Source organism: Salvelinus namaycush, chromosome 2 (genome assembly GCF_016432855.1).
Source record: "Salvelinus namaycush isolate Seneca chromosome 2, SaNama_1.0, whole genome shotgun sequence".
Taxonomy (NCBI): domain Eukaryota; kingdom Metazoa; phylum Chordata; class Actinopteri; order Salmoniformes; family Salmonidae; genus Salvelinus; species Salvelinus namaycush.
In genome coordinates, this window is record NC_052308.1 from 67,610,909 (window position 1) to 67,638,692 (window position 27,784).

Genomic DNA, 27,784 nt, shown 5'->3' on the forward strand with positions numbered 1-27,784 from the left:
TCAGGGTTAAATATTGCAGTCATATCCTTTTAATATCATTTTATTGAAACATGGCATCTGATAAAATACAAAATACTCTGAAATAAAACAATTGTCAATATACCCCTCAGTGACAACTCATTAAACAGTGAAAATTCAGCATAAGCATACATCCCCACTAGATCTTGCAGAACCTCTAAACTCAATTGAAATATGTGAAAGTGAGATAACAGCAAATGAAAGTGACCAAGCTAGATTAAAAATAAGAGTATGTATTCTTAGATGTGAAGTAGAATTCACACCATGTAGTAGTCACTGCCACTCATGTGCAAAGAACAGTGCCATCTAACCCACCACCATTCTCTCTATTTAGCAGAGCACATGGATCAACTCAAAGCAGTCAATAATTTCAAGAGACCAATAACTATCAGAAAAGACCCCGCACATATTTCAGCATAATACAATTTGCAAGTGTTTAGGCTGTAGTTATTCTCAGTGTATATGCACCAACTTCATGCCTGTGACCTTCAGGTATAAAGTGCAGGCTTTAACTGTAGATGTAATAACTGTGTGCAAATGTTCTAATGTGATGCATGTACTACAATATGTGGATTAAAAGTTAAGTACTAATGTGTGTGCAGAAAATACCAGTGAAAAAAAATGTATACCAGAAGTACATAGTACAACACTAATAAACCATATTAAATTACTGCATTCATAAAGAAAAAACATTGTGCACAGCGAAAGATGGCAGAAAAAGTATCATACAAGTTCCAAGGGAAAAAGAGGTGGCAGCGGATATTGTGGTGTATTCTAGCCACACTAACAATTTATGCTGCTAAACCATGTCAGAATAATATACTTCTTATAATATTGAAAATGGCTGAGTAGAAAAATGGATCTAGAAAGTCACATATTTGGAACGCTAGCCTCTAAAAAAAAAGTCACATTCATGACAAAATATAATTTGGCCACAGATTTGTTTTGCACACATGCACTGTACAGATTTCAAATGTGAATTAGTAAATCTAGGAGAACGATCACAGATCTCCAACTAGGCCTACCTGAACAAAACAGATTGTCAAAAATGGACACTGAAGAGAGCAGTATAAATCTTGGCATACAATTATTTGTATGATAGCAAGGATGGCTGATGGAGCAGTCAGCTATAGAATGCACTATTATTTAAATCTATGATAGATTTTGCATTTCCAGTATGGTCCCTGTAAAAGTTTGCATCTCTCTCCTGTCACGTTCATCTCACTCGGGTATAGGCTTGGATGCATCGCTGGTCAGATCCATCTCCTCATCACTGTCCCCCATGCCTGTGCGATTCATGACACGGCGCATGTTTAAAGGCAAGTCCCCGCGCCTGCAAAGAGTAAATCAACAACTTCAGAGATATATTTGGTAACAGGTTTTATGACTGCGAAATTACTTAAATACATTGAGATCCTTTTATGCGTGTTCAAAGTCAAAAGACCCAGTAACATATTGTGTTCCTGTAAAAAGGAGTGCCAAAAACACCATAACTATAAATCAGTCTAACTATCAAAAGGTTGGGTTGTATTCAGTGAATTCAGAATGTTTCCCCCCAAAAATTCTGACATGATCCCTTCTACCTGACATACATTCTACACCTATGGCAAAAACCAGAACGCGCACACAGGGGGGGCCCCAGGACCGCGTTTGGGAAACTCTGCTCTACACAATCCATTTCTAACTAAAACTTGTGCAACATTTCACTCTAATGAATATAGGGTAGAGGGAGAGATGACCATACCGGAGCTTGCTCTTCAGGGTGCTGACCTCTCGGGTCACGGCGTCTTGCGACTCAGTGGCATCATCAAGCTCCCTCTGCAGCTTCCTGCGGTTGGCGTTGGCACGTGTCACTTCCTCCTCTGCCTCCTCCAGCTGACGCTTTAGCTGACGTGTGCGGTTGTTCGCCTTGTCCGCCTGTGGAGTACAGGAAGAGGACGTTCAATCAGTGGCTGCAAATATATGTATCCATCTATGGAGGCTATACAGTAACTGTGCAAGGTGGTTCAGTAGCTGCAGCTATACAGCATGCGGTTTCTGGTTGTTTTCCCAGATATCAGCGCAGATACAGGACAGGTCTGCACAGATTATCTGGGATACATTCGTCGGTTTCCGTTGGAAAATGTTTAGTCTGTTGCAAAACGTTTTTGTAACAGAAATCATTTACTCCAAACTGAAAACGTTTTGCAAAAAAAAAAAAAAAAAGAGTTTATTGGACAAATTCAGGTAGGTCCACCTCCATTTACTTCCGTTTGGTTCCTACAGTAAACGTTTCCGTTGCAAAACAATCTGAATAATGAACACCCCAGATCTTTACAATACAATCTGTACCCGTCATCTCGCTTGTCTGGTTACATTGTACCTGAGACTATACACACACCACAGGAGGTTGGTAGCACCTTAATTGGGGAGAACGGGCTCATAGTAATGGCTGGAGTAGAATAGGTAGAATGATATCAAATACACACATATGGCTTCCATGGGTTTGATGCCATTTGCTCCGTTCTAGAAATTCAGCAGCCTTCACTGATATACATTACACCCATGTTGCTACTGATATAGGGGTAGTCAACTGATGTTGGAGTAGGTAACTGATCTAGTTCCACGCAGAGTAGACCCACCTCTGCTTTGTACTGCTCGGTGTTGCGTCTCTCGTCCTCCACCTGCAGCAGGACCTCTTTCAGCTTCTTCTCCGTGCGCTTGACCAGCCTGGACGAATGCTGACGCTCCCTTAGAACAGAAAAAAACAAAGTCAAGACATGACTCATGAAGGGGCGTTCTCCTAACCTGCTTCTCAAAATTCATAATCGGTCAAAGGGGAGGGACCTTGGATCCTCTCCTGCAATACATTGAAAAGGAAACAAGGATAGAGGACGTGAGGAATTGAGGAAAGACCAAGGGAGACCGCGCCAATGTTTTTTTTTACTTACTTGAACTCCAAGTCCAGTTGCTCCTCCAGCTGCAGTAGCTTGGCCTCCAGGGCAGCGATAGAGGCCTTGTATCTGGACTTCACAGTCTCCTCCAGCTCCTGCAGCTTGAGCTTCAGCTCCTTGTTCTGCCGGTCCAGCTGGGCCCGGAGCCCCTCCAGGCGCTGGGCGGTACTGCGCTCTGCCGTCAGCTCAGTGGTCAGCTGGTCAGTCTAGGGCGGAGTGTGTGGAGGTATGGACAAGACTATGCATTGAGATGAATTGGACAATGTAGTGGCCGGCCTATAACGTTAGACATGGTGTATTTGTCTCAGTTGGGTACTTCTACTACAAATAGAGCTCTAACGATTCGGGTTGAAACACCACAAACAGAACTCAATTATTCTTCAACCAGAGTCCCTCTTTTCCCTTCATCTCCTTGTGACTAACCCAGATAAATCAAACACTTTCCTCGGTACAGCTCCTCTGCGATCAGTTCATTACCTGCAGTGTGGTTCTCCTCAAGCGGTCGTTGACCATCTCTGTGTTCAACTGCTCCTCCTCCAATTCCTCCTCTAGCTTAGCGATACGAGACTCCAGCCTCCTCTTCTCATCCACCGTCAGGGAACTGAGGGTGGGGGGGGACATTTTGGTTGGGAGGAAGAAAACCCATCAGAGAAATTGCAAACTCGATGCAAATCAATGCAATTTCAGTGTTTCTATGAGGTGTCTGAGCCGTACTTCTTAGCGTTGTGGCTGTTGAGCTCATCCTGCAGTTCATCCCTCTCTGTCTGGGCCTGTTTCTTGACTCGCTCAGCAGACGCCAACTCCTATGGAAGATGGAGAGGAGTCTGTCATGAGGCGCATAAGAACATGGACAATGGGGGTGGAGACGGCAAGCCAGAGCCCTGCAGCCAGACATACCTCCTGGAGATGGATGGTGTCAGCCTCCATTGCCTTGACCTTCTTTTCGTTCTCCTTGGCCATGTTGAGGGCCTCGTCCCTGGACAGACGAAGATCCTCCAGCTCCCTCATCTGATCTTTCAACAGGGCCTGTATAGGAGAGAACCAAAGGACTGAGTCAAGTTCCACACCAGACTGTAGGGCTTGGTATCCTTCTACTGAAGACTGCACACTGCCTAATTTGTAGTGAGCTGTGAACTACGTTTTTGTCAGTGTAAACCTAACAGCTGTTAAACATACCTTCAGCTCACTTTTGGTGCATAGAGAAAGTTACTGTGTATTTGAGAGATCAAGCCATTCTCAAAACCAGAAGCCAGTTAAAACAAATCCATCAAATTTACTGCTTTGCACTCAGGTAATTACTTCATGCTAAAAGTCTGACTTGGTTTGTTCAAGGGACCAGCTGTGACCCCTCTGGTTCTAAACTGTCGTAGCTGAATCAGAATTAGTTAGGTAACATAGATAAATAAGATGTTTTATTTACTTTATACTTGTCATTAGAATGTCTTCTTTTGGACTATACTGTTGGCAGTTGCATCTTTCTTCTCTAGGGAAAAGTCACTTGGGGCCCAGAGGGGAGAGGTCAGGCTTGTCTTTTACATGTCTGGTAATATGCAGAATATCAGAAAGGGAGAAGTCAGGTTTGAACATTGTCTTCATATGTGAATGTGTCTAACTATTCCTAAACCATGTGAAGGGATGGCGTGATTAATGGGGAACCAGTTAGTTATCTCCACAATGTCTGTACTCCAGTAATTCCCTCCTTTCCCATTGGGGGGAGTAGTATGGCAGTGTCTGGAACCATTGTATTACCCCTCTGATGTTGCATGAATCTTGACCTAGTATAAGACCTAGAGGCTCACTCCCCTCTGAGCTTGTCCAGGAGGGGGTGTATTTGAGATATGCCATTGGATGAGGTAATGTTTTGGTACTATGAAGTACCAAGAACGAGAAGTAGAACCTCACCCAAGAGACCAAACTGAACGATAATTTATAGCTAATGCTATCTGGCTATGGGATACTCCTCTTTCAAGTAAAAGGCCCTTTGTGAAGTTTTCTGAGATCTGTGGTTCGTCATGTGAGTTGAGAGGGGTGTATCTTGGCTATAAAAGATACTAAGTATTATTTTGTAAGCACTCTAAGAGAATTCCTTTATAGACACTGAATTGATCTGAGAGTCAAAGGGCTATGGTGAAGCTCATATAATTACAGATGGAGTTTAAAATATAACTGACTTGTGTGTGGTTTGTAAACTCTCATTTAGTAATACAGGAAATTACCACAACAAAACTGAGACCAAATCCATTAACTAGGCCCATGGTCACAAGCACCAAGTGCAATCTGATATGCAAGCACCGATGAGAGACTTGGAACAACCACCACCAGGGACAAGTGAACATTAACCAACTTCAGAAAACTCACTAGGAACAACCCTGTTCCCCAACGCCTCTTTGCTCAGCCCTGAGTACTCACTGGAGGGAAACCGCTAGTCATATCCTCACTTTCCTCCACCTTAACAGGAGACTCACTAAGCCTACATGCTACAGGAACTGTCAACCGCTCCTCAACAGGAAGTGTCAAAACCAGTGGATCTGGCTTTTCCAAACTATTTTTCAAGCTCTTGATTCTCCTCACAAAACAGCAGTGTCACCCCGCAAAACCCAGATCAGGTCTTCCAGCGGATTCACACTAGCATCACGATTGGGAAGAATCTCCCACACAGTTTAGTGAGAAAATTGTCAGCTAAATCTGACACCCAAACAAGCTCACGGTCAGCCTGCTGAGGAACCACAACCTTAGCTACTTTGACAAGGAACATGTCCTTAAATAGACACACGAATCTCTCAACCTGCAGAAGGCACACATATCTCTGCCCAGAAGGTCTCAGCTAGAGACAAGAATCATTTCCTGGGAACCACCATCTAGTTTAGCATAAACAATTTTCCTTCAGGGACCCCCACAAATCCTCCTCCCGTTTTTTTTTTTTCATTTAGTTTTTTTCATCAGCACTCTCCTAAAACATGATTAACTTTACAAACTGGGGATAACTCAAAACTCCCCATGAGAAACTACGCTCGGCACAATGCACAATGCTACCAACCATAGCAACAGTTAGCCACTAGCCTAGCGCTAACACATACTCCCAACTGGGAAATCTAAATCTAATAAAATTTTGATTTCGAGTTAAATGCCCTACAGTAGATAAATACCAGCTGCAAACAATGTACTAATCTCATGGCCACCGCCACAAACATTTGTTAACCAAAACCCATCAGCTGAAACTCACTAGCACTGCTCCAAACCTCTCCTAGCTTACTTTAGACAAACATCTGCATTGCTACCCGTAGACTTCATTGCGCTAATGCTAGTTAGCATTCGCCCACGAAACTGCCAACTTCATTCAGACAGCAAGCAGAGACAAACAAATGGTATCCACAAGGTCAGATTCTGGGTTTGTAGAAGATCTTTTATTATCCTTTTAAATAAGTAACCTCATGCTTCAAGCCACACCCCACCACATGGAACAAACATAGCTTGAAGAACATTTTGGGGAAACGCGTCTTTCATGACAAACAATTACACAACATAGCAAATGTTCAATAGAACTGAACACACCCCAGGAACAAGCCACATTACCTTAGATCCAGCACCTTCATGACAACTTGGTCGGCCAGTCCAAGCAGGTTATTATTTGTTCAGATGGTGACAAAACAAATACAAAAGGCATACACAAACTAAAGACAAAAACAAACGAAAGGCCTCGTGGCCAACAAACAAAACCAGCAGCCTCAAGCTATGCCAGCTGGGACACTTGCCTATCATCTTCATTGGCAGCACCTATGTGCAAATAAAGGCTTGGCTCAGCATCTCGACCCAGTTGCTGCTGCCACCTGGGGATGGAGTGTGGAAGTGTATCATGGTAGTGCGTTTGTCCTAACACTAACCTTCCCCCCCATAACATAACTAACGCGATGCACAGAATTATTATTTGGCAGGGAAGACTTTGTAGATCATTGATTCTACACCTCAATTTGCACAAGCTGATCCTCTCCAACAGACTTGGAAGTTGTAGGAAAAATAAATTGGTCAGTTAAAAGGGGAGAGTCATTGAAACCAACCATGGAAGTATAATGTAGCGAATTAAGGGGGTAGCCCCGACCGAGACTCGAACCCGGGTCCAGCGACTGGCAAGCCAACACCTTTTAATTGATTGGAAACGGCTTGTGTCAATTACAAAACATTTCCTACATGCAGCAACACTAGCGAACAATCCTGGAAATACCAGTAAAAGCAGAGTGCCTCAAAAAAGTAGCCCAAAACTCACACTGCCCTTCTGTGTGTGTCCCTCTGTATTACCTGCAGTTTCTTCAGCTGTTTGAGGGCCTCGTCACGACCCTTGTTGGCCATGCTGATGCCTGCTTCCAGTTCTCCCAGGTCTGCCTCCAGCTTCTTCTTAGCAGCCACGGCCAGGGCTTTCTGCCGCCGCTCATCCTCCAGCTCAGTCTCCATCTCACGCACCTGGGGAACATCACACAGATCCAAGGTTGTGTTTAGTAGGTTACATTTCTTATTAGAGCATTTCTTATTGTATAAGTTCAAGTAGTCTGTTCCGGTTTCAGACTGCTTTCTTCCAATTGGTATGGAATGAACACAACCCAGTACCTGTTTGACCAGCTGCTTCCTCCTCTCTTCACCTTGCTCATCTCTGGCCTGCAGGTCCCTGTCGGACTGGGCCTTCATGGCCTGCATATTGACCTCCAGACGCAGCTTGGCGTCCTCCGTGGCCTGCAGCTCATCCTCCAGTTCCTCCAGCTGCACGCGCATCTCCTCCAGCTGTTGATCCATGGCACGCTTCGCTTTCTCCAGCTCGTGGACCTGCACAAGAGGCAAAAAGGAGGAACATCAGAATAAAATGAAAACATTTTCATTCAACAATGAGGGAGTGTGGGAGGGATGGTGCATTCACGTTTTCCGGTATTTGGAAAAGTTCCAAACTATCCTCACATCCTCCCGATTTGTAAAACACATTGGAGAAGGTCAGACTGGATTTGCATTTTTAGGAGTCTATAAAGACAAGACTCAATGAATCGAGAACTTGATTCACCCACTAGCAATAGTTCCACAACAACATTTGTGATCGGACTTACACTTTTACCGACGTCATCCTTCGATGAGACCAGGTCATCCATCTCTGCCTTGAGGACCTTGTTGGCCCGGTCCAGTTCATCCTTCAGGTCCTTAATGGTCTCCAGCTCGCGGGTCAGAGTCAGGGCCCGCGTTTCCTTCTCCCTGGCCTCGGCCTCAGCCCGGTCCCTCTCCTCAGCATTCCGGCTGGAGATGGTCTTCTCCTCAGTCAGCATCTGTTATAGTGACAGGCAAGAAGGTATGCCAGTAAGACAGTTGAGTAAAATCCAACTTTTTGTTTTGATATAGTGCATGAAGCAAATTTGAACCGAAAATGATTGATCTATTCATCATCATCATCATATGATGCTATAGAACCTCTATGCCGTCCCCCATCAACCCATTCACCTGGTCAAACTTCTTCTGCTTCTTCTCCAGGTTGGACACCGTCTGCCTGAGGTTGTCCTGGTCCACCATCATGTCATCCAGCTCCTGCTGCAGACGAGTCTTGGTCTTGTCAAGCTTGTCGTAGGCCGATGCCTTCTCCTCCAGCTGTTGGCCCACGCCCTCCAGCTCCCGCTGCATCCGTTTCTTGTTCTCCTCCGCCCCCTCCAGGGACTGGGTCTCCAGCTCCATCTTCTTCTTCATCTCCGTCAGCTGAGGATAAGAGAAGAGTATGAGAAGTTTGGTAGAAAGGTAAAAAGGGAGGAGAAGAGATGCACATGAAATGTAGTGCCGATTGGTCAAGCTAAAGCATCAAGTCGTGTCAATACGTAAAATACATGAAATGCCTCAGACTTCATGGTTTGTATGTCCTAGCGTACAAGGTGGCATAGTTCAAAAATCGGGATTTTATTGAGAAAAGAGGAAGATTTCTGTATGCATTCACTGAGGTGGTGTAATACATGTACGATAGGGGAAACAAACCTGGGTAGTATTATGGAGATAGAGGGACAGAGGAATGTGCTAGCAACCAGAGCTTGGAGGGTGTAGAGCTGGTACTAACCTGAGCTTGGAGGGTGTAGAGCTGGTACTAACCTGAGCTTGGAGGGTGTAGAGCTGCTTCTCCGTGTTCTTCTTGCCCTGCTCCTCTTCCTCCAGTGTCTCCCTCAGGTTGTTCTGGTCCTCCTCCATCTGACGCAGACGAGTGGAGAAGGAGAGCTTCTGACGAGTTTCCTCCTGGAGCAGCGCCTAGAAAGAGGACAAAAAAGAGAGAAAGAATGGTTAGTGTGTGTTTAAGGCCATTTCTAAAGAGCACAACATGGGTGTGTGCGCGCGTCTCTGTTGGTGAGCGTGTCTGTGTGACCGTACCTGTACATCCTGCAGTTGAGACTCCACAGTGGAACAGTCTTTAGTTGCCTTGATGGACTTGCTCTCAACCACACTCAACACGCTGTTGACGTTGTCCAGCTCAGACTAGACACAGAAAGGAGGAATTAACACCGCCATTTAACCACATCCTCCAGAACCACGTCAATCCATTATCATCCATTAACCCCACCCCCCCTTTTGTTTTCACACTGCTGCTACTCGCTGTTTATTATCTATGCAGTCACTTCACCCCTACCTACATGTACAAATTACCTCAACTAACCTGTAGCCCCGCACATCGACTCGGTACCCCCCCCCGTATATAGCCTTGTTATATTATTACTTTATTTTGTACTTTAGTTTATTTAGTAAAAATGTTCTTAACTCCATTTCTTGAACTGTATTGTTAGTTAAGGGCTCGTAAGTAAGCATTTCACTCTAAGGTCTACACCTGTTGTATTCGGTGCATGTGACAAATACAATTGTATCATGTTTATCTATCCATCCACCAACATAACACTTTGAAAACCCCCAAAGTGTTCTGCATACCCCATTCATTTACCCTCTTGCCTCATATCCCTTTCTCCATCAGCTACAGCCAAGCATCCAACATCCAGTCCACACCTACCTGCATCTTGGCCACCTTCTCGGCCAGCTCCTTCCTTTGCCTCTCGCTCTCAGTGTGTTTGATCTGCAGTTCCTGGACCTGGGTCTCAGCCTTCTTCCTGCGCTGCTCTGACTCACTCTTCCCCTGGTTCAGGGTCTTCAGCTCGATGGCCAGCTCATTATGTTCGCTTTCCATGGCCTGCTTGGCTTTCTCCACTGACGCCTTGTTCTGAACGAGCAGACACATGGGCAGGAGGTTACATCGGCGGTTCTCTACCGAAATACTATGAAGTACAGCTCGTTTTACTTCCGAGAAAGAGTTCATGTTGGTTATATAAATTCATGCTGATGAAGACTTCAATATGAAATACAAACTATTACAGTAAAACATTGAATGTTACGGGCTGACCGGTCAATCGACAGGCAATATAAAATTAAAATAAAGATTCCACCCCCCCAAAAGAGAGAAATTCCCACGATGCCTACATATGAACAGTATAATGCAGTTTAAGAGAGCCCTCACCCTCTTGGCCTGCTCCAGCTGTTCGTTGAGCTCGTCGAAGACCTGGTTGTGTTTGTGCCTCATGTCGGCCACCTGCTGCTCGTGCACCTTGGCCTCGTCCTCCAAAACCTTCTTTAGCTGGGTCACCTCAGTCTCACGCTTGGTTCTGAACAACAGGAGAGAGCGATTGAAAGTGGTGGAGGAAGAGGGGAATTGAGGACTGGCCCCATATGTCTTCTCAACAGGTAATGGTCTATAACTAAAACTTGACATTTACACATGGCAAACCACTGTCCTTCACCTCCAACTGTGTGTGTGTGTGTGTGTGTGTGTGTGTGTGTGTGCATGCACGCTCCCAGTACCTGAGCTCTTGTTGTGTTGCAGTGGAGTCCAGTGTGTCCTCCAGCTCAGTCTTCAGAGCCTCCAGCTCCTCTCCCAGGTCCCTGCGGTGTTTCTCAGCCTTGGCCCTGGCAGCCCTCTCCAGCTCCAGGTCCTCCTGCAGCTCAGAAAGCTGGGCCTCCAGCTCCCGGATCTTCTTCTGGGCCGTGTTCTTGGCCGCGGCCTCCTCCTCTATCCTGGAGGGGGGTGGGGAGCGAAGGAGGATGGGGGTTAGAGTGTAAAGCATTGAAATTAAAAGTCATACAAGACTATTTTGTCAGCTTTGGTTTTACTGTATGGGCTTAATGAGATCCTAATAAACAGCAGATTAAACTCTTTCAATGGAAAGTAAAATAACATCTCGTTCAGGCCAACCAAACGCCGGCCGCACGCCAATTTAATGTGGCCTGCGTCCCCCCCCCATACATGCGGCCTATAATGTGTCATTTATAAAATGTCAAAATTACACAAAATCAGTAAATTAATTTAGGCCCCTTTCTCCAATCATGCATTTCCCTTCCCCCTCACCTGGCCAGCGCAGCCATTAGCTCCTCCTCCTTCTTGGCCAGCTGGGCTCGGAGCTCGGCTATCTGGGCCTGCAGGTCAGCCATCTGGTCATTCAGCTCCGTGGAGTCTCCCTCCAGCTTCCTGCGGTTCTTTTCCAGCTCTTGACGACTCTTCTCCTCCTTCCTCAGCCGGTCTGATGAGGGAGAGGAAACCAGGGTTGTCTCAATACTTTAAAGTGGTAAACGTAGAATCTGTCATTGTATGTCTACGGTCCACCTACCCTCCAGGTCAGTGATCATGGCCTCGTGCTTGTTCTTGAGTTTCTGCAGGCTCTTGGACTTCTCCTCCTCCTCAGTCAGGTTGGTGGTGAACTCTGAGATACGTTCCTCCAACAGCTTCTTCTCCTGCAAGTAAACAAATAACCCCACACTGTTACAAAATAACAACCCCAGAAGGTTACAATGTCTGAACCATAAGAGCACAACCGGATATTACATTCAAAGATAACACCTAGTCCCTACTTTACTCTTAATAAAAATTGGTCCATGATTACTTGCTTTATTGCTGGAATGATTGAATAACTGCCCAATTGATTATTTTATTCTTCCATCCATCTGAAAAAACATGCTAATGCCTCAACTTGTACTACAAACCTTATTGAGTTTGTTGTTCTGGTCATCCAGCACCATGACATTCTCCTCTATCTTCTTCAGCTTGGCATCTGTAGTCATCTTCTCCAGCTGCAGTTTCTGCCTAGCTGCCTCCTCCTCATCCAGCTGCTGCTCCAGGTCCTAAACACAGATGGAGGGAGAGAGATGGAACGTTTTAATTCAGATGTTTTCACCTCAATTCCTTCCATCACTCTCTTCCTCTCCAAGTTCATTAAAAGCACCACACCCCTTGGAGGGTGAAATGGAAGGGAAAATGAAAACCAGTGAAAATGTACAAAGGCAATTTAATAGGAGAAATAAAGTTAATCTTTACATGTGACTGACAGGTTTGGACCACAAGGCTCAATTAACAAGGGAAAGTTATAGTCCACCATAAATAATATAACTTAAAAAAAAAAAAAAAAAAGGTTTAACTACCGTGATGTTGGTCTGCATCTTCTTCCGCTCGGTCTGTAGCTGGGTGACCCTCTCTTCCTCCTCCTCCACTCTGGACTCCAGGTCGTGGAGGATCTCCTCCAGCTCCTGCTTCCTGGTGGCCAGCTTGGAGCGCATCTCCTCCGCCTCGGCGCACAGCTCCGTCTCCGCCTGCAGCTGCTCCTGCAGGGCTAGCTTCTCTGTATTCAGCTAGGGGGAGTGGGGGGCATGTGTTAGAAACAGGGCAATGATACACACCAAGGCTGAGATGCTGGTTGGTTTATGATACTATGGTGTTAAATGGTATGGAAGTAATTCACTCCATCCATCAACAATGTGTAAGACACTAGGGGCGATTTCCTGGACAGATTAAGCCTTGGACTAAATAGCAAACTCAATGGCAAATCCCAGTTAAATGCTTTTTAGTCCAGGACTAGTCTGTCTGGGAAACTACACCAATTAGACATATTGAAAGGCACCAATTCATAATCGTTCTGAGTGTACCAGTCATTACCTTACATTGGAGCTTAGTCTAATCCATAGAAATAGAATTACTAGAAGGCACACTCCATACCTGTTGCTGCTTGGCCTCAAACTCCTGCAGCTGCTCCTCAGCTTGCTGCTGCCTCTCCTTGGTCTTCTCCAGCTCATCCTCCCTAGCCTGCATCTCCTCTTCCTGCCTGGTCACCTGCAGCAGAGGCTTCACCTGGGGGAGTAGGGGAAGAGGACGGGGACTCAGGACAATGCAGGTAGCTGAGGAGTAGGGGATGAGGTCTGCAACACTGATATTAGGATGCTCCCATATGGATTTGCAACAGTGCGTGTACCTTGGTGAAAAGCCTCCACCACTGCCAGTTCCTGAGTTTGAGGTAAGCAGCACAGTTCCTCTGGATCACCTTCATAGCAGTCAGCTGCTGCTGTCTCTTCATGAAGGCTCTGGAGACAGAAAAAAAGACATTCAATCAATCTACATGATGTTATTGGAGTATGTGTACGTAGCATGCTCACACCAACTAATATACAGTAGAAAAATCACAAGCCAAACCTATGCTAGTCACTGCTCCAAATGACAAATTCCTTACTTGCGGGCCACGTATCCACGACACCAGGACTGGAAGCTGATGATGATGTCGGTGATCTTAATGTCCCTCTCCTCCTCCAGGTGGGCCAAGACGCCGGCCCGGAAAAACACCTTACTCTGGCCAATCCGGAACAGGTTGGAATCCAGCTCCAGGGCCTTGATCTGGGAAGAGGAAGGAAAGAGGATGACATTTGGGAATGACATTGGAAGACTGCTGAACGATGGTTTGTTCGGACGCCTCTTACCATGAGCACACAGGCTTGTTTGCCGTCCATGAATCCCTTGGGAATGGCGTTGGGAGTGAGGATCTCATATCTGGGAAAGCAGGAGAAGTTTAAGTTAAACAGTAAGAGGCTAGTCTGCTGACAGTGAAGCTGATAAACAGGAAGGAGATGACCACAAAGATATGTTTCCGTGGTTACCTCTGTCTGAACTCCTGGAAGACGATGCGGTTGGGGAAGCCCTGTCTGCAGATACGGATCCCCTCCAGAACTCCATTACACCTCAGCTGCTCCAGAACCAGATGGGGCTCCAGCTTACCAGCCTGACAGTGACAAAGTGAAGAGCCAGGATTTTAAATATTCATTTTATAGTATATGTGCTGAAGCAAAGACCAACTGCCTGTGCCTCGTATTAATCATATATTTAAGTTTATAGTCAAACACACTCATTGATCAATGGAAGATTTGATGACTGTAGACACCATACCTTCTTCTCGTGGTTGGGGATGATGCAGCGGACGAAGTTGGGGTTGGTGTTCCTGAGAGTGGTCATGAGGTTGGACAGCTGCTCCTTGTAGAGCTGGCCCACGGTGCGGAACATGCCCTTACGGATCTTAGTGGCCCCGTGCATCCCCCCATCAGACATCCCAGCAACTTTGTCCAGGCCCACAATACGGTCCACTGAGAGAGAGAATGAAAAGGAGCAACAGGTTCATAGATAGCACTTATCAACTCATCTTTCCTGCAGTTCTTTTCTTTCGCCAAGTACTTTCAGTTCAAACATACAGAAAGGTTGCAGGCAGTTCTATTGGCCAACACCAATCAATTCCATGTACCAACAGTAGGTGACATCACACTATTAGAGTCTACAGCCCAACCCAGTTACTTTCTAGTCTAGTGTAAGCTGCTGAGGGGAGGACAGCTCATAATTAATGGTTTTCATGCATTTGATAACCATCATTATGAGCCCTCCTCCCCTCAGACGCCACAGGTCCAGTCAGCTCTCAGTATCTCACGAGACTTACCGTCTCTCCAAAGCTCCGACACAAACTTGTCAGTGGACTGGTTGAGCAGCGTGGCCACGTTGTCATTCAGGGGGTCCATGTTCTTCATCAGCCACTCATCGGCCTTGTAGTCCACCTGGGGAGGAACCATTTTGTGATCACATAGCTGACCAGTCAAGACGTTGTGGTATTACCAATTTTCTCAGGTTCAAGAAATTATAAGGGTTGCAAAATTCCCCGTTTTTTCAGAAATCCCAGTTGTAGGATCTCTGAAAACTTTCATAAAGTCGCCCGAATTTTACCACCCAATTAGTGATTGATAGATTCACCACGAGTGGTGAACTGACCTTTCCAGCGTAGTGGATGATGCAGAAGTCGGCAGAGTCCTTGAGTTTCTTGGGCTTCTGGAACTTGGGGTTGTTTCCCTGCTCCTGAACCACCTTCTCCACAAAGCTCTTGTCCGTGGCCTTGGGGAACCAGCACTCTTCATCCAGCAGAGCCAGCACACCAGGAGGACTGGCCTAGGAACAGCAGAGAGAAAGGTGGAGGACATTTAAAACATGCTAACTTTAGGGGATATTGACTTGCATTGGTTTAGGGAAAAAGATGCCTAAGTTAGCATTTGGTGACAGCAGCCAGGTAAACAAAACATTTGGACAAGCATAAACAGCAATCCATCCTAAGACAATGTGTAATTTGGAACAGAACAAATCACATAAGCCTCAGGTCCATTAGGGAAGAGGTGGAGATATACTTACATGCTTCTCGATGAGGTCGATGCAGGGCTGCAGGTCCAGGCCGAAGTCGATGAAGCTCCACTCGATGCCCTCCCTCTGGTACTCCTCCTGCTCCAGGACGAACATGGTGTGGTTGAACAGCTGCTGCAGCTTCTCATTGGTGTAGTTGATGCACAGCTGCTCAAACGAGTTCAGCTACAGGAGAAAGCGGGGAAAAGACAGAAGGTACACATTAGACAGACCTTGTTGGTGGGAACTCAGAAATACGTTTATTTTAACGTGAGAAAGCAGTAATGATGTCCACGCACCATCTAAATAGAGATGAAGATGCATTTTGAAAACCAAATGACAATCAACGACCACTCACGCCAAGCCATTGTTTTGTATTCAATGACCAACAAACCCCTTTCCCACAATCTTCAGCTCACCTCAAAGATCTCAAAGCCAGCGATGTCCAGGATGCCGATGAAGGAGGCTCCCTGTCTCTTGGTCTTGTCCAGGGCCTTGTTGATCCTCATCACCAGCCAGCGGAACATCCTCTCGTAGGAGGCCTTGGCCAGGGCCTCCACCGCAAACTCAGCCTGCTCCTGGGTCTGGGCCTTCTGAACGTAGTCCCTGCCCACCTTGATCCTGGGGGACAGGATGGCCCGGGTGAAGTCGGTCACGTTCATGCCCAGCAGGTGGCACACTTTCTGGGCCGCTGAGGCAGAGAGAAAGGGGTGGGTGAGTGGGTGGTGCTGGATGAATGGAGAAGGTAAGGGATTGTAGAAGCCATGAAGGAGGGTTGCAGGAGACAAAGTCTCATTAAGGACCCAAGTGGTGGAGTAGAGGGTGCGCACTTTTGTTCCAACCCAGAACACACTTGATTCAATTAAATCACAGAGCTCTTGATTAGTAGAAACAGGTCAGCTACTGCTGAACTAAAAAACAAAAAAAATGAACCCAGTACCGATCCTGGGGGAACCCCAGAAATGATTAGTGAAAAACAGATGTAAAGTACCTGTGTCATCAGGCATGGAGGCCTGGTCAGAGTTGCGCTCCTTCTTGAAGCTCATGTTCCCCAGCTGGAGAACGGCGGACACAGTTTTCAGAAGACCTGATGGAGAACAAGACCATCAATCACAATACATCAGTTATTTACAGGAATTGCATTGATCTTGAAAAAAGCTATTTGAATACTGTAGTATTACAGGCTAAGAATCAGGTGTGACAGAGGGGAGTTTGTGTACCTATCCGCTCCTCCTCTGGGATGCTCATGATGTTGAAGGCGTCCATGGTCTCCACAAACAGGTCACGGTCCTGCTGACCAGGGATGGTCACGTTCCCGTGGGTCAGGAAGCGGTAGTTCTTGTAGTCCTCCAGACACAACTCAGCTGGTTAGAGAGAGACAGAACACATAAGCCTTACTATAAGACATTATAAAAAGGAAGATGCATGCTTTAGTTGTTTCAAGTTATAAAGCATTATATCTGCAGGCTTCAAGTAAAAAGTGTTACTGGATATAATTTGATTTAAAATCAAGACTTATTTTACAGTCCAACCATTATACTTATAATAATGGCCGGCATGTAAACTAGCTGTTAAGAGCGTTTTGCCAGTAACCGAACAGTTGTTGGTTTAATGTACCCTTGAGCAAGGAACTTATCCTAACTGTTCCTCTAAGTCACTTGGGATAAAAGTTTTTGCCAAAATGACACAAAATGTAATAATTGCCCCGCACCCCCAAAAAAATAATGACATGGCATAAACATTGATATAAAATGAGTTTGTTGGTCACTCACAGCGCATTTTGTCCCCAGCTCCTGTGAGCATGTAATAGAAGATGTGGAAGGCTCTTTCATCCTTAGCCTGCCGGATGGCTCTGGACTTCTCCAGCAGATCTGGCAACATGGTTCGTCAAGAAAAGAAAACCCACCACAGACAACCAATAAGTTACGGAATATTTGATGTTAAAGCTACAATCCTTAGTTGCTACATCGATTTTTGGACTTGAGTGATACATACCCATTGATTCTCGAAGAATAACTTACTGCCTCATTAGCTTAGCGATACTGCCGTGCGCCCTCAGAACCCAAAATATAAGCTTGTTTGACTCCAATGTTTGTAAACAAATGTAAACGTTAAACACTGAGGGATGGCTAAAACTAAAACGCTGCCATCGTGGATGGTCAGTCCTCACACCCATAGCTCTAGCCATGAACGTGTGTGTATTTATTTATCTAAGCCCATCCCTCAGCTTTCTCAACTAACGATTCTAGCTTGAAGGCTGTACATGTCCTTCTAGAACTATGACGACGTATTGATCGAAAGGATACAAGTTTCAATGTTGGCTCCCACAATGTATCCATTGACGTCGAAGTTGATCCGGATAAACTTCCCCTGGAAAGAGAGATTAGGCGAGATTTGTCACTTGTAAGACCAGCTGGCAGTGGATCCAGTTAGTCAATACTGGTCTCGTCATTATCGCCATCACATAATTGCGCAAAGACACACAAAAAAAAAAGGTTCTTACGAATCTGGAGGAGTTGTCATTCTTGACCGTCTTGCCGTTTCCGAAGGCCTCTAGGATTGGGTTAGCCTGCAGAAGTTGTTTCTCTAGCTCCCCCTGGTGACAAAACATATACATGCAGTATATTCACAAATATACTCACAGGTATACCAAACATTCTCATTATTTCAGTAGGATGGCAGGATGACTCAACATGAGCATTCATGCAGTAAGATGCTGCAACTACTTAATTCATTGCTGCAAGCATTGCATTTCATCTTGGCGAGAAGCATTGGGAGCACCCGCTTGACTCCATGCGTTTGTCGTGGAACTATAGCTATGTTAAGCACACGTACACTGTGGCCAGTTTATTAGGTACGACCATCTAGTACCAGGTTGGACCCGGGGCATCAATTCTACAAGGCGTGGTGTTCAAATGTTGCTCAATTGGTATCAAGGGACCTAACGTGCGCCAGGAAAACCCTTCCCCACACCATTACACCACCAGTCCGTTGACACCAGGCAGGATGAGGCCATGGACTCATGCTGCTTACGGCAAATCCTGACTGTCATCAGCATGACTCAACAGGAACCTGGATTTGTAGGACCAGGGAATGTTTTTCCTCTCAAGTGTCCAGCGTTGGCGATTGCGTGCCACTGATCGGAGTGGAACTGTGTGGTCGTCTGCTGTAATAGCCCATCCGTGACAAGGATGGAGGAGTTGTGCATTCCGCCTTTATTTGCCCGCTTGTGTACCGCCTGTTAGCTTGTACGATTCTTGCCATTCTCCTTCGACCTCTCATTAACAAGCTGTTTTCACCCACAGGACGGCCGCTTACTGGATGTTTGTTGCACCATTCTCTGTAAACCCTAGACACTGTCGTGAGTGAAAATCGAGCTTCAATGCTCGTCTGCCTGCTTTTTATAGCAAGCCACAGCTAGTTGACTCACTGTCTGTAGGAGCAAACCATTTTTCGTGAATGTGGTGGTGTACCTAAAACTGTCCCGAGTGTATATTGCCTTAGATCAGTTTTCATCATAGACATATAAATTAGCAAGTGTGCATAGCTGTAAGCAGTAAACAGCAGGATATGCTACAAACCAAGAAAGTATGACCGCAGGGAAGCTATAATTTCCGAATAAACAGCCACTCATTCGTGTTAAATATTCCACATTCCGACACACTCCCGTCCCAACCACAAGCCCAGACTTACACAAGCACAAAAGATAAGCACTTAAAGTACATTCGAGACAGTCGCCAAGATCCCAAGACAGCACACAGGCATGGAACACCCAAAACAGGTAAATCAGCTTTTGTTGTTGACCACTTGTTCTAAGACAAACCAGATGAGGTGGACAAAGGCCAGGGAGTGGGGTGGGACAGGTCAGACAAACATGAGACTGGGTTACCCCTTCACTACTAGTGTGGCCTGACTCATGAGCACTTTGCTGATGGCTAAACACACAACTTAAATTTGATTCTAGGGCTGTGTTTACACAGCGTCCCAATTCTGATCTCCCCCCCCCCCCACTACATAACATATCTTTTTCAGAGCTGATCCGATTGGTCTTTTGACCAATTAGTGAAGAAAAAAAAAAAGACCAGAATTGGGCAGCCTGTGTAAATAGTCCGAAGCATTGTTACTTGATCTGCTTTACTATGCAGTCCTTTGAAATATCACGCAGTACTCTTTTCGTCCTAAATCTCTAAGGCGTTAAGCTTTCGGTATAACATAACACTTAATCACACCTCAGATACATCCTTTCACCGGTACATTACACCAGCACACAGCTTGCAGACAGACTGCAGTTAGTAGAACATACATGTACATCAAGGGGGGGGGGGGGGGGGGGGGGGCGGAGAGATGGGAGAGATGGCGAGCGATTAACTCACATGTGCTAAGGCTGCACCCTAGAGATGGGAACGATGGATAAGAGAAAGAGTTGATCACAAGTACTAGCCTACAGTGGTAAAACAAACTAATACAGTGTCATGCAACAGTCATTACAGTCCCATCCAATGTCAATGGGCTGTATTCAACTACCTGAATTCAGGAAACGGGCCCCTATTCATTAAGAGTCTCAGTAGGAGACAGTGCTGATCAAGGATCAGGTCGCCCCGTCCATGTAATTTCGCTCATATTGAGAGGTAAAATGCTAAAACTGGCCCTAGATCAGGAGTCCCTCTGAGACGGTTTATGAATACTGGCCCTGGTGACTACAGGGAGGCGAGACAGGCAGGTCCGGGCCTGAAACAGGAATGCTAGGAACAACTACCCTGACTACCCGTAATAAGTACAGGGGGATGAGAAAATGAGCAGCAGAACAGGACAACTACAGAGGACAGAGAACGGAGGTGTAGGGAGAGGGGGAGTGAGGTGGTGAAAAGGAGGGCTGGTACTGACCTGGTCTTTCTTTGACTTAAAGGAAGAGGCAACGTGTGCCAGATACTGGATCACTTTCTTCGTATTCTCAGTCTTTCCTGCTCCCGATTCTCCTCTGCAGGAAAGGAGAGAGAAAAGGGGAGAAGGAGAGAAATGAGAGAGGGAGGGAGAGAACATGAGTTGCTGATTGAAGAAGGGAACAGACAGCAAAAGACATCTCATAGGAGCTAGACAACAAGCATAAATAAAACCGGGAAGATTTTGAGCAGAGACATAGCTTACGTGCAGAGGATGGACTGATCTTCACGATCTGAAATAGAAGACAGAAAATACACGTGAGTGTGTGCGCGCGCGTCACAGGTGTGTATGTGGCACAGGTGTGTGGCATCACATTCTCTCACCCTGCATCATACTCCTGTAAGCGTTGTCTGTGATGGCGTAGATGTGAGGGGGCATCTCGTGTCTCTTCTTGCCCTTGTACATCTCAATGATGTTCTCGGAGTAGATGGGAAGGTACTTGTAGGGGTTTATCACCACACAGAAGAGGCCAGAGTACGTCTGAAAGTTACAAGAGAAGGGACTGAGCACACAGGCAACACTAACCATCTACACCAAGATTCTGACCCAAATCTCACAATATGGCAAAGGATGAACGTGAACAATATGCCGTTACAAAATCGGTTGCCCAGAGTGCTGTGTATTTATCAGAAATGTAAATTGTTCTGGATAAGAGTTTCTGTATACATGTGTTATTTTACACGTATTTATGTGGATTCTGTCTATGTAAATATGTGCATATGAAGCATGCAAAACACTCACGTAGATGAGGCCAGAGTAGTAGCGGTCCTTGAGGTTGTGCAGCACTGAAGCCTCGTTCAAACACGTGAGCTCGGCCATGTCCTCCACCTTGCTGAACTTGGGAGGGTTCATCTTCTGGATATCGTCCTTGTTCACCGTCACCTTCTTGCCTGTATCGGCTAGCTCCACCACACACTCCTCTCCCTTCTCTTCCTTGACGGAGCCGGCCACGAACCCCAGCGTCTCCGAAGGGATCCATACTAGCTTCTTGGTGGCCCAGTCGGCCTGGTCTAGGGGGTTGGCGACCTTACCGCCGTCTCTGTAGAGGAACTTGTCCGCTTCGGACATGGTGGCTGTGGGACGAAGACAACAACAACGATAAGACCACCCAGGAGGTAGGCTGGAGAAAGGAACGTGAGCCAGAACATAGTGGCTGTAGAGCGGAGAGGAAAAACACAAGTCACGGAAACACCCGGTGAAAAATAAATTGATGATCATGGTTTGGCCCAGGAGTTTGTCCTGAACACATGACCGGATTTATCGAGTTCGGCTTCTCCTTGTACAATAACTGATTTGCTTCTGACATGGCTGTAGAATGGATAGGGAAAATAGGACAAGTGTCCAGAGGGAAAAAAATGCGGACATGCTGAGCTAACCGAAGACTGTTACAGCCCAGCAAACTATTTTGGTCAAAATGCCTTACTTTAAAGTGAGGGGCAACCACAAACAGCATGCAGGTGCAGTTCAGACTGTTCCAAATGACTAAAGGTACAGCTCAACTGACGTAATTATTTTGGTCATACGGCGTCCCGTTCCTTGGATTTAATACCTTAGAGACAAAGTTTGAGTGAAATGTTTAAGTGTATAATTCACTCAACCCGTCTAAGTTCAGGTCATATATAATATTACTGTAACCATTTCAGAACACGTGATCATTGTTGAGAACGCTGAACACGAGCTTGTTCTACAAAGGTTTAACATGTAATTCACATTTGCTGAGAATGCATTGTTACGCGTGAAATAAACATGTGTTACATGAAACGTGCTTCTCAGGAATATTTGCCATGTATGAGAGGACGCGCACACACCTCCGCTTGCACACGCTCGGCTGCACGCTAGAGTTTGTACGATGAGGATGTATTACGAGGATGATCTGCTGTAAGCTTGGTAGATTTTCTCATGAGACGTAAGAGGCGTTATGGACCGACTTTGTCCAAGCATAAACTGGATCAGACTCTAAATGGGTTGTGACAATCAGGAATTGTGCATGCACACGTCATTGGAGTCACACACAAAAACAGAGACACACACACCTTTCTATCATGACCTTTGGAACTTACACACTGGTCTTTGTCACTCCTGCTTCCCTCAACAAGACAACTTCCGGGCATTGACCTGGTGCTCCCTACATAGACACGGGCACTTCTCTCCCACAACTGTTCCATACATGCATCGTAACCTTTCTCTTGTCTTCCTATCCCTTAATAACCAAAAACAGAACATTCCCACTATTGCTTGATGCCTATGCTCGATGAAGTTGACAACATGAAGGGACTACCTGAACTTTGTCTAATAAACGCTTGGTTTTTGGTTTGTTGCAAAACAAAATGCTACGGTGTGCCATAATGAATGCACCCCAGCTGTTATGTATTACACAACGTTGTCTTACGGACCAGTAAAGAGCGGCGGACCAGTCAGAGGAAGACACGAGGGCTCCCTAACTTCCTTTGAAGGGGAACAGAAAACAGGACAGCCAGTCAGGAATGTCTGGAGCAAGTTTAGACAGACATTTCATTATACTCAGCCACCACTCCCTTAAGAACAAGACGCCATGTCTCTAAGAATACCTTCACTCCTCAGGTTAAATTGGTGAATACACAGACAGATCCACATCTTAACCTACTACTTCCCCCTTCGATCCTTGGGCCCGTATTCATAAAGCGTCTCAGAGTAGCTCTGGTGCTGATCTAGGATAAGGTCCCACCTGTCCATAATCTTTATCAATATGATCCAAAAGGCTGATCCTGGATCAGAACTCCTGGACTGAGGCGCTTTATGAATACAGGCCCAGGTATTCTAGGTCAATTTCTATTTCTATCTGCTTGCGTCTCTAGCTATGACTCTTTCAAGGGTGTGGGTGTGTGTGTACATACTCATGGGCCTCAGGCTACAAGTACAGACTACAACACCCAGTCATAACCAGTTTTTACCTCCATGGTAACATTGTAATTACATTCCAGGTGAGATCTATATCTTTAGGATTACATAACTTGTACAGGGTTGCCTTGTCCACCATTATAATTCTATGCCTCAGGCTGCATTTTACACAGGCAGCACAAATCAGAACTCCCAATTTGTCTTTTGACCAATTAGATCAGATCTGCAAAAGATCTTACGTGAAAAGATCTTACGTGATAGTTCAAAAGACCAATAAGTGGAAAAAAGATCAGAATTGGGCTGTCTGTGTAAACGCCGCCTTATACTGGGTGAATGCTAATGAAGCTGTGTCCAGATCAGCATATATTTCAAGGTTTTCTCCTGCTTCCATGCAAAACATGGCCGCGTGTTGATCATGTCACACATAGTGCCTGAGGTGGTGACACTGAACAGTGTTTTGTGTTTCGTTTCTAACCCGTCCCCCCTATCAGGGAGAAAGTGTGAAATAGGGACAGAGAGAAAGAGGGAGAGAAAGGGGGATAGAGAGGGACAGAGCGATAACATCCAGCTGGATAACATCCAGGTGTCTCTAAGTTCATTATGGGCTCAGACTGATGCTCTGATTAAAGACAGAGGGGGAGGATCACCTCAAGGATCTGTGTCCATGCTGTTGGCTGCCCACTACATGTGCCAGCAGGAGTGGACTACTAAACCAGAGTAAACCAGTGTGAGTACACAGCTTAAAATCAGGACTGTTCCCACTCATAATGACCCACGCATGCTAGCCTGATCCCAGATCAGTTTGTGCCGTCTCGCCAACTCCTTGTCACTCAGACCGAAAATGACACTGACTGACAAGAAGTTGGCACAAACAGATCTGGGAATCAGGCTGATCTCATGCACGTAAGCCCCATCTGAAACACATAGGAGGAATGGGTTCTCGTGGGAGACATGAGGGAATGCAGACAAGACGACCATGAGAATGAGAGACTGTCACATGAATGTGTGTTTTCAGCAACAAAGTGCTAACTGTGGGCCAACTTCCATAGGAAGTTGCGTGATATGGTGTTCCAGTGTTGACACATGCCTTTCCTGAGGGTCTTATTGCCCAACTTCAGTCTAGAAAGGACACTACTGAGATCCACAATTGATGGTACCCATTGTCATAGTGTTAAGAGGATCAGAGTAAGCCCATACAGCGGGCTGTGACTGTCAAGGATTTCCTAGTCACCTTTCAACTCGTATGACTGGCTTGTCAACTCAAATGACTAGTGTCAATTAAAAAGGGCAACTACACCACTTTCAAGCTAATTTCCATCATCTCCAGCACAACACCAGTGTCCATCTACATATTTGAAAAATTTACATAAATACATTTTAAAAATTGCTGGAGATAATGATTGAGGTTGAAAAGTGGGAGAATTGCCCTTTAACACAACTCCTTAACCATTAACTCGAGGGACCCGGCATGGTTCGTCTTGCAGTTGCCCGATTAGATTTCCGTGCATTGGGTCTAGATCTGTGTTCAAAAAGTACTTGAAAAGAGAAGGTAAGAAAATGATAGTCATAAACCAGCGGGCGGGAAAAATAAGAAATGTATTTGGCGGCCCGGTAGCCAATGCTTTGCGGCCTGGTGGTTGGGAAACCCTGCTATAAATCCTGTATGGCAACACATCCAACTCTGCTACCAACCAGTGTCATTTACCTATGTTATGCAGTCATTGTATCTCAAAACTGTTGTCAGACAGCATAATAAAGTCCGATACCTCAAGCTGCTGCAGATGGAGGTGGCATGTGGGTGGCTGTTAAAAAGGGCAGGGGGAAGCCAAGCTAAAGACTGGATTTTATGGAGGCCAAGAACACAAGTGCGTAGAGGTGTTGAAACGTGTTGCTGAGGACAGCAGGGCAGGTCTGTCAGAGCTAGACATTAGCCAGTGGTGACCTCATCACACCTGGTTTTAAACAAACAGCATTTTGAAAAAACGGTCAAATACTAGCTGGGCTTAATTTCGTGGCACAATGGAACCAATGGCATAGTCCCAACAGTGAAAACATCACCCATCTGGCACTCCAGGTAGGCTTAATGCCCCCCTATTTAAAATCTTGACTCTTGGGTAGATGTAAAATGTTAATTTGGGACACTCCAATTGGTATGATATGTTACATTTCGTATGGTATGTATTAATTTGTGGATGTCCATCATCCATTTCATGTGCTGTTACAAATTCCAATTTGTTGTCAGCAACGCTAGCTTGGTGGCTAACGTTAGCTGGGGTTAGGGGCTTAAGGTTAGCCAAGTAGTTGCAGAGTAGCTAAAAAGTAGTCGGAAAGTTGCTAAAACTGTCCGTGATGAGATGTGAACACACAACCTTTGGGTTACAAGAAATTCGCTTTATACTCCTGCCCGCTCAACCACCCTACTTTATTTTCTGTCTTAAATAACCTTCTGTCATACGTAACTATTTTTTATTTTACCTTTATTTAACTAGGCAAGTCAGTTAAGAACAAATTCTTATTTTCAATGACGGCCTAGGGGCAGAACAGATTTTTTTACCTTGTCAGCTGGGGGATTCGATCTTGCAACCTTTCGGTTACTAGTCCAACGCTCTAACCACTAGGCTACCTGGCGCCCTACTATACCAAATGTAACATATCATACTAATTTGAGTCCCCCGGATTTACATTTACTATGTTACGTGTAGTCTGAGACCAGGCTGTCTCTTATCATCTAGTTAATGCAGGTACTAGGAGTGGCCAGGCATGAACAACTTTAGTATCTATAAAAAATGGGTGGGGGAAGTAACTAAGCAAGATGGTAGATATGATTACAGAACAGCTATGCATGTACTAACCATATAATTCTATTTTAAGGTGTGTATGGTCTAGTCCCCAAGGAAGGACTCGATTCCTACCAGGAACATTGCATTCTGCTAAATAGCTTGAAGACAGCGCAGTGGCCTGAGTAGGACATTCACTGAACTGAATACAGGTTTGGCTCAACAGTTCAATGCCACACCTTTACCATACGAAACAACTCAAACACGAGACCCAGTATTTCAGGTGCAAAAACCATTTGAATGCGAGTGTGTGCAAATTGTGTATCCTTAGGGCAGATCCATATCAGGGCGTGCGTGCATTTTGTGCTCCAACCAACCTTCCAAGCCATGGTCTCAAATTACAACTTCAAACCAAGACAAGCAAACATCAGATAAATTGGCAGTGTTGGAGAGCAGTGAACTCCATTTAGTCCAACTAGTAATTTAAATATTTAGTAGGCAAATGTATATTTTTCCACATCAGACCTGCGTAATTCTCGCTTGAAACATGGTTTGTTTAATAGGCTAAAATATACATTTGACATTTTCTGAAATGTCAGACTACAAATTGCAAGAACAAATCACTTTGGGGTATTTTAGCCTTCAGTTGAGTAAACCATGTGTTTTTTTAGGGTAGCTTTAGTGTAGTTTACTTTCAGTGTGAAATTATTGGTAGCTTAGTAAACTATATTTTCAGCGTAGCTTCCCAAAAACAGTAAATTGGTCAACGTAAAGTGCACTACTACAGGGTTGATGGCTGTGGATCGGAATAGCCACCAAGTTTGGGCAGCAGAGCATAGGATTGGACACTGGCTGGGTGTTGTCATTGTTAATTACTTATCATGAAAAGGTAAAATAACAATTGTTTGTACAGGTAGCCTACAATTGGCTTACCCTTGCAGATGCTGCCATCCAGGTTAGCTTTACTCAATGGCTATACTCAAACTGTCACAGTGCAAATTTGACGGGACTAATGTGAAATGACTAGAAAGAGTATCAATATTAAGTCCCATCAACTAGCAATGTAACGCTAGTTTGCAATCTTTCAAAATGTCCCTTCGTTACTACCACCGACTACGTTCTCACCTGAAACAGTGACAAGGCTACCTTGACGTCGAGTAGTGCGAAAGCTGCTGGACGCATCACCTTTCGATCTACATTCGCGATAAAAACGCAAAAACTCACATGACACAGAACTAATAAAAATAACCTACTTGTCTGTCGTCGTTTGTAGAGTTACCCGCAACAGACTTGGAAGAGAGTACTAACATATTATAAATAGATCTCATCCCACGGGGATTACAGAGGGACCGATTGATAGGTAACCTTGATAAAAATAAACTTACCTTCTACTCGGTTGTAGGCACTACGGGGTGAATTCGTTTGCTCTACCGGTTTCCGTGTTAGCTAAAACAACTTCTTCCGCGCGACAGCAAACTCAAGAAACCCTACTGCAGATTATTTCCTTCTCAATTATTTCCCTTTCTGTTGTCTCTGCGCCGGGCGTGACTGAAATGGGGTGGACATATCTAAACTACGATCCACCCACTTTATCATTCACAGGTGAGAAACGTCTGACTGCGACCCGCGTCCTCGCCAAGACTAGGTAAGAAACGCCCACGCCCATAGAAAGCCCGCCCCTCTTATACTGGCTCTTGGCTACTTACGTTAGAGTAATTTAGCAGAAGCTCATTTAA

General features: G+C 45.4%; 1 protein-coding gene across 1 annotated transcript; it reads right to left on the reverse strand.

Moving 5' to 3' along the window:
• Nucleotides 1-24: 24 nt before the first annotated feature.
• LOC120066805 (myosin-9-like) lies at nucleotides 25-27,548 on the reverse strand. The gene is made up of 40 exons (XM_039018276.1): nucleotides 27,434-27,548; nucleotides 21,136-21,467; nucleotides 20,718-20,874; nucleotides 20,599-20,626; nucleotides 20,338-20,431; nucleotides 17,957-18,049; nucleotides 17,760-17,823; nucleotides 17,226-17,324; nucleotides 16,674-16,817; nucleotides 16,445-16,540; nucleotides 15,873-16,144; nucleotides 15,466-15,639; nucleotides 15,055-15,228; nucleotides 14,729-14,843; nucleotides 14,191-14,384; nucleotides 13,905-14,026; nucleotides 13,728-13,797; nucleotides 13,484-13,644; nucleotides 13,229-13,337; nucleotides 12,976-13,107; nucleotides 12,405-12,611; nucleotides 11,970-12,107; nucleotides 11,597-11,720; nucleotides 11,338-11,509; nucleotides 10,794-11,006; nucleotides 10,453-10,597; nucleotides 9,952-10,158; nucleotides 9,324-9,428; nucleotides 9,051-9,203; nucleotides 8,421-8,669; nucleotides 8,036-8,248; nucleotides 7,551-7,763; nucleotides 7,245-7,406; nucleotides 3,849-3,977; nucleotides 3,666-3,754; nucleotides 3,429-3,552; nucleotides 2,949-3,157; nucleotides 2,640-2,748; nucleotides 1,763-1,935; nucleotides 25-1,351 (listed from the first exon to the last, which is right to left on the reverse strand). Exons 2-40 carry the CDS (start codon nucleotides 21,460-21,462, stop codon nucleotides 1,240-1,242), a joined length of 5,871 nt encoding a protein of 1,956 aa, XP_038874204.1. The 5' UTR covers nucleotides 21,463-21,467; nucleotides 27,434-27,548; the 3' UTR covers nucleotides 25-1,239.
• Between the last annotated feature and the right edge of the window lie 236 nt (nucleotides 27,549-27,784).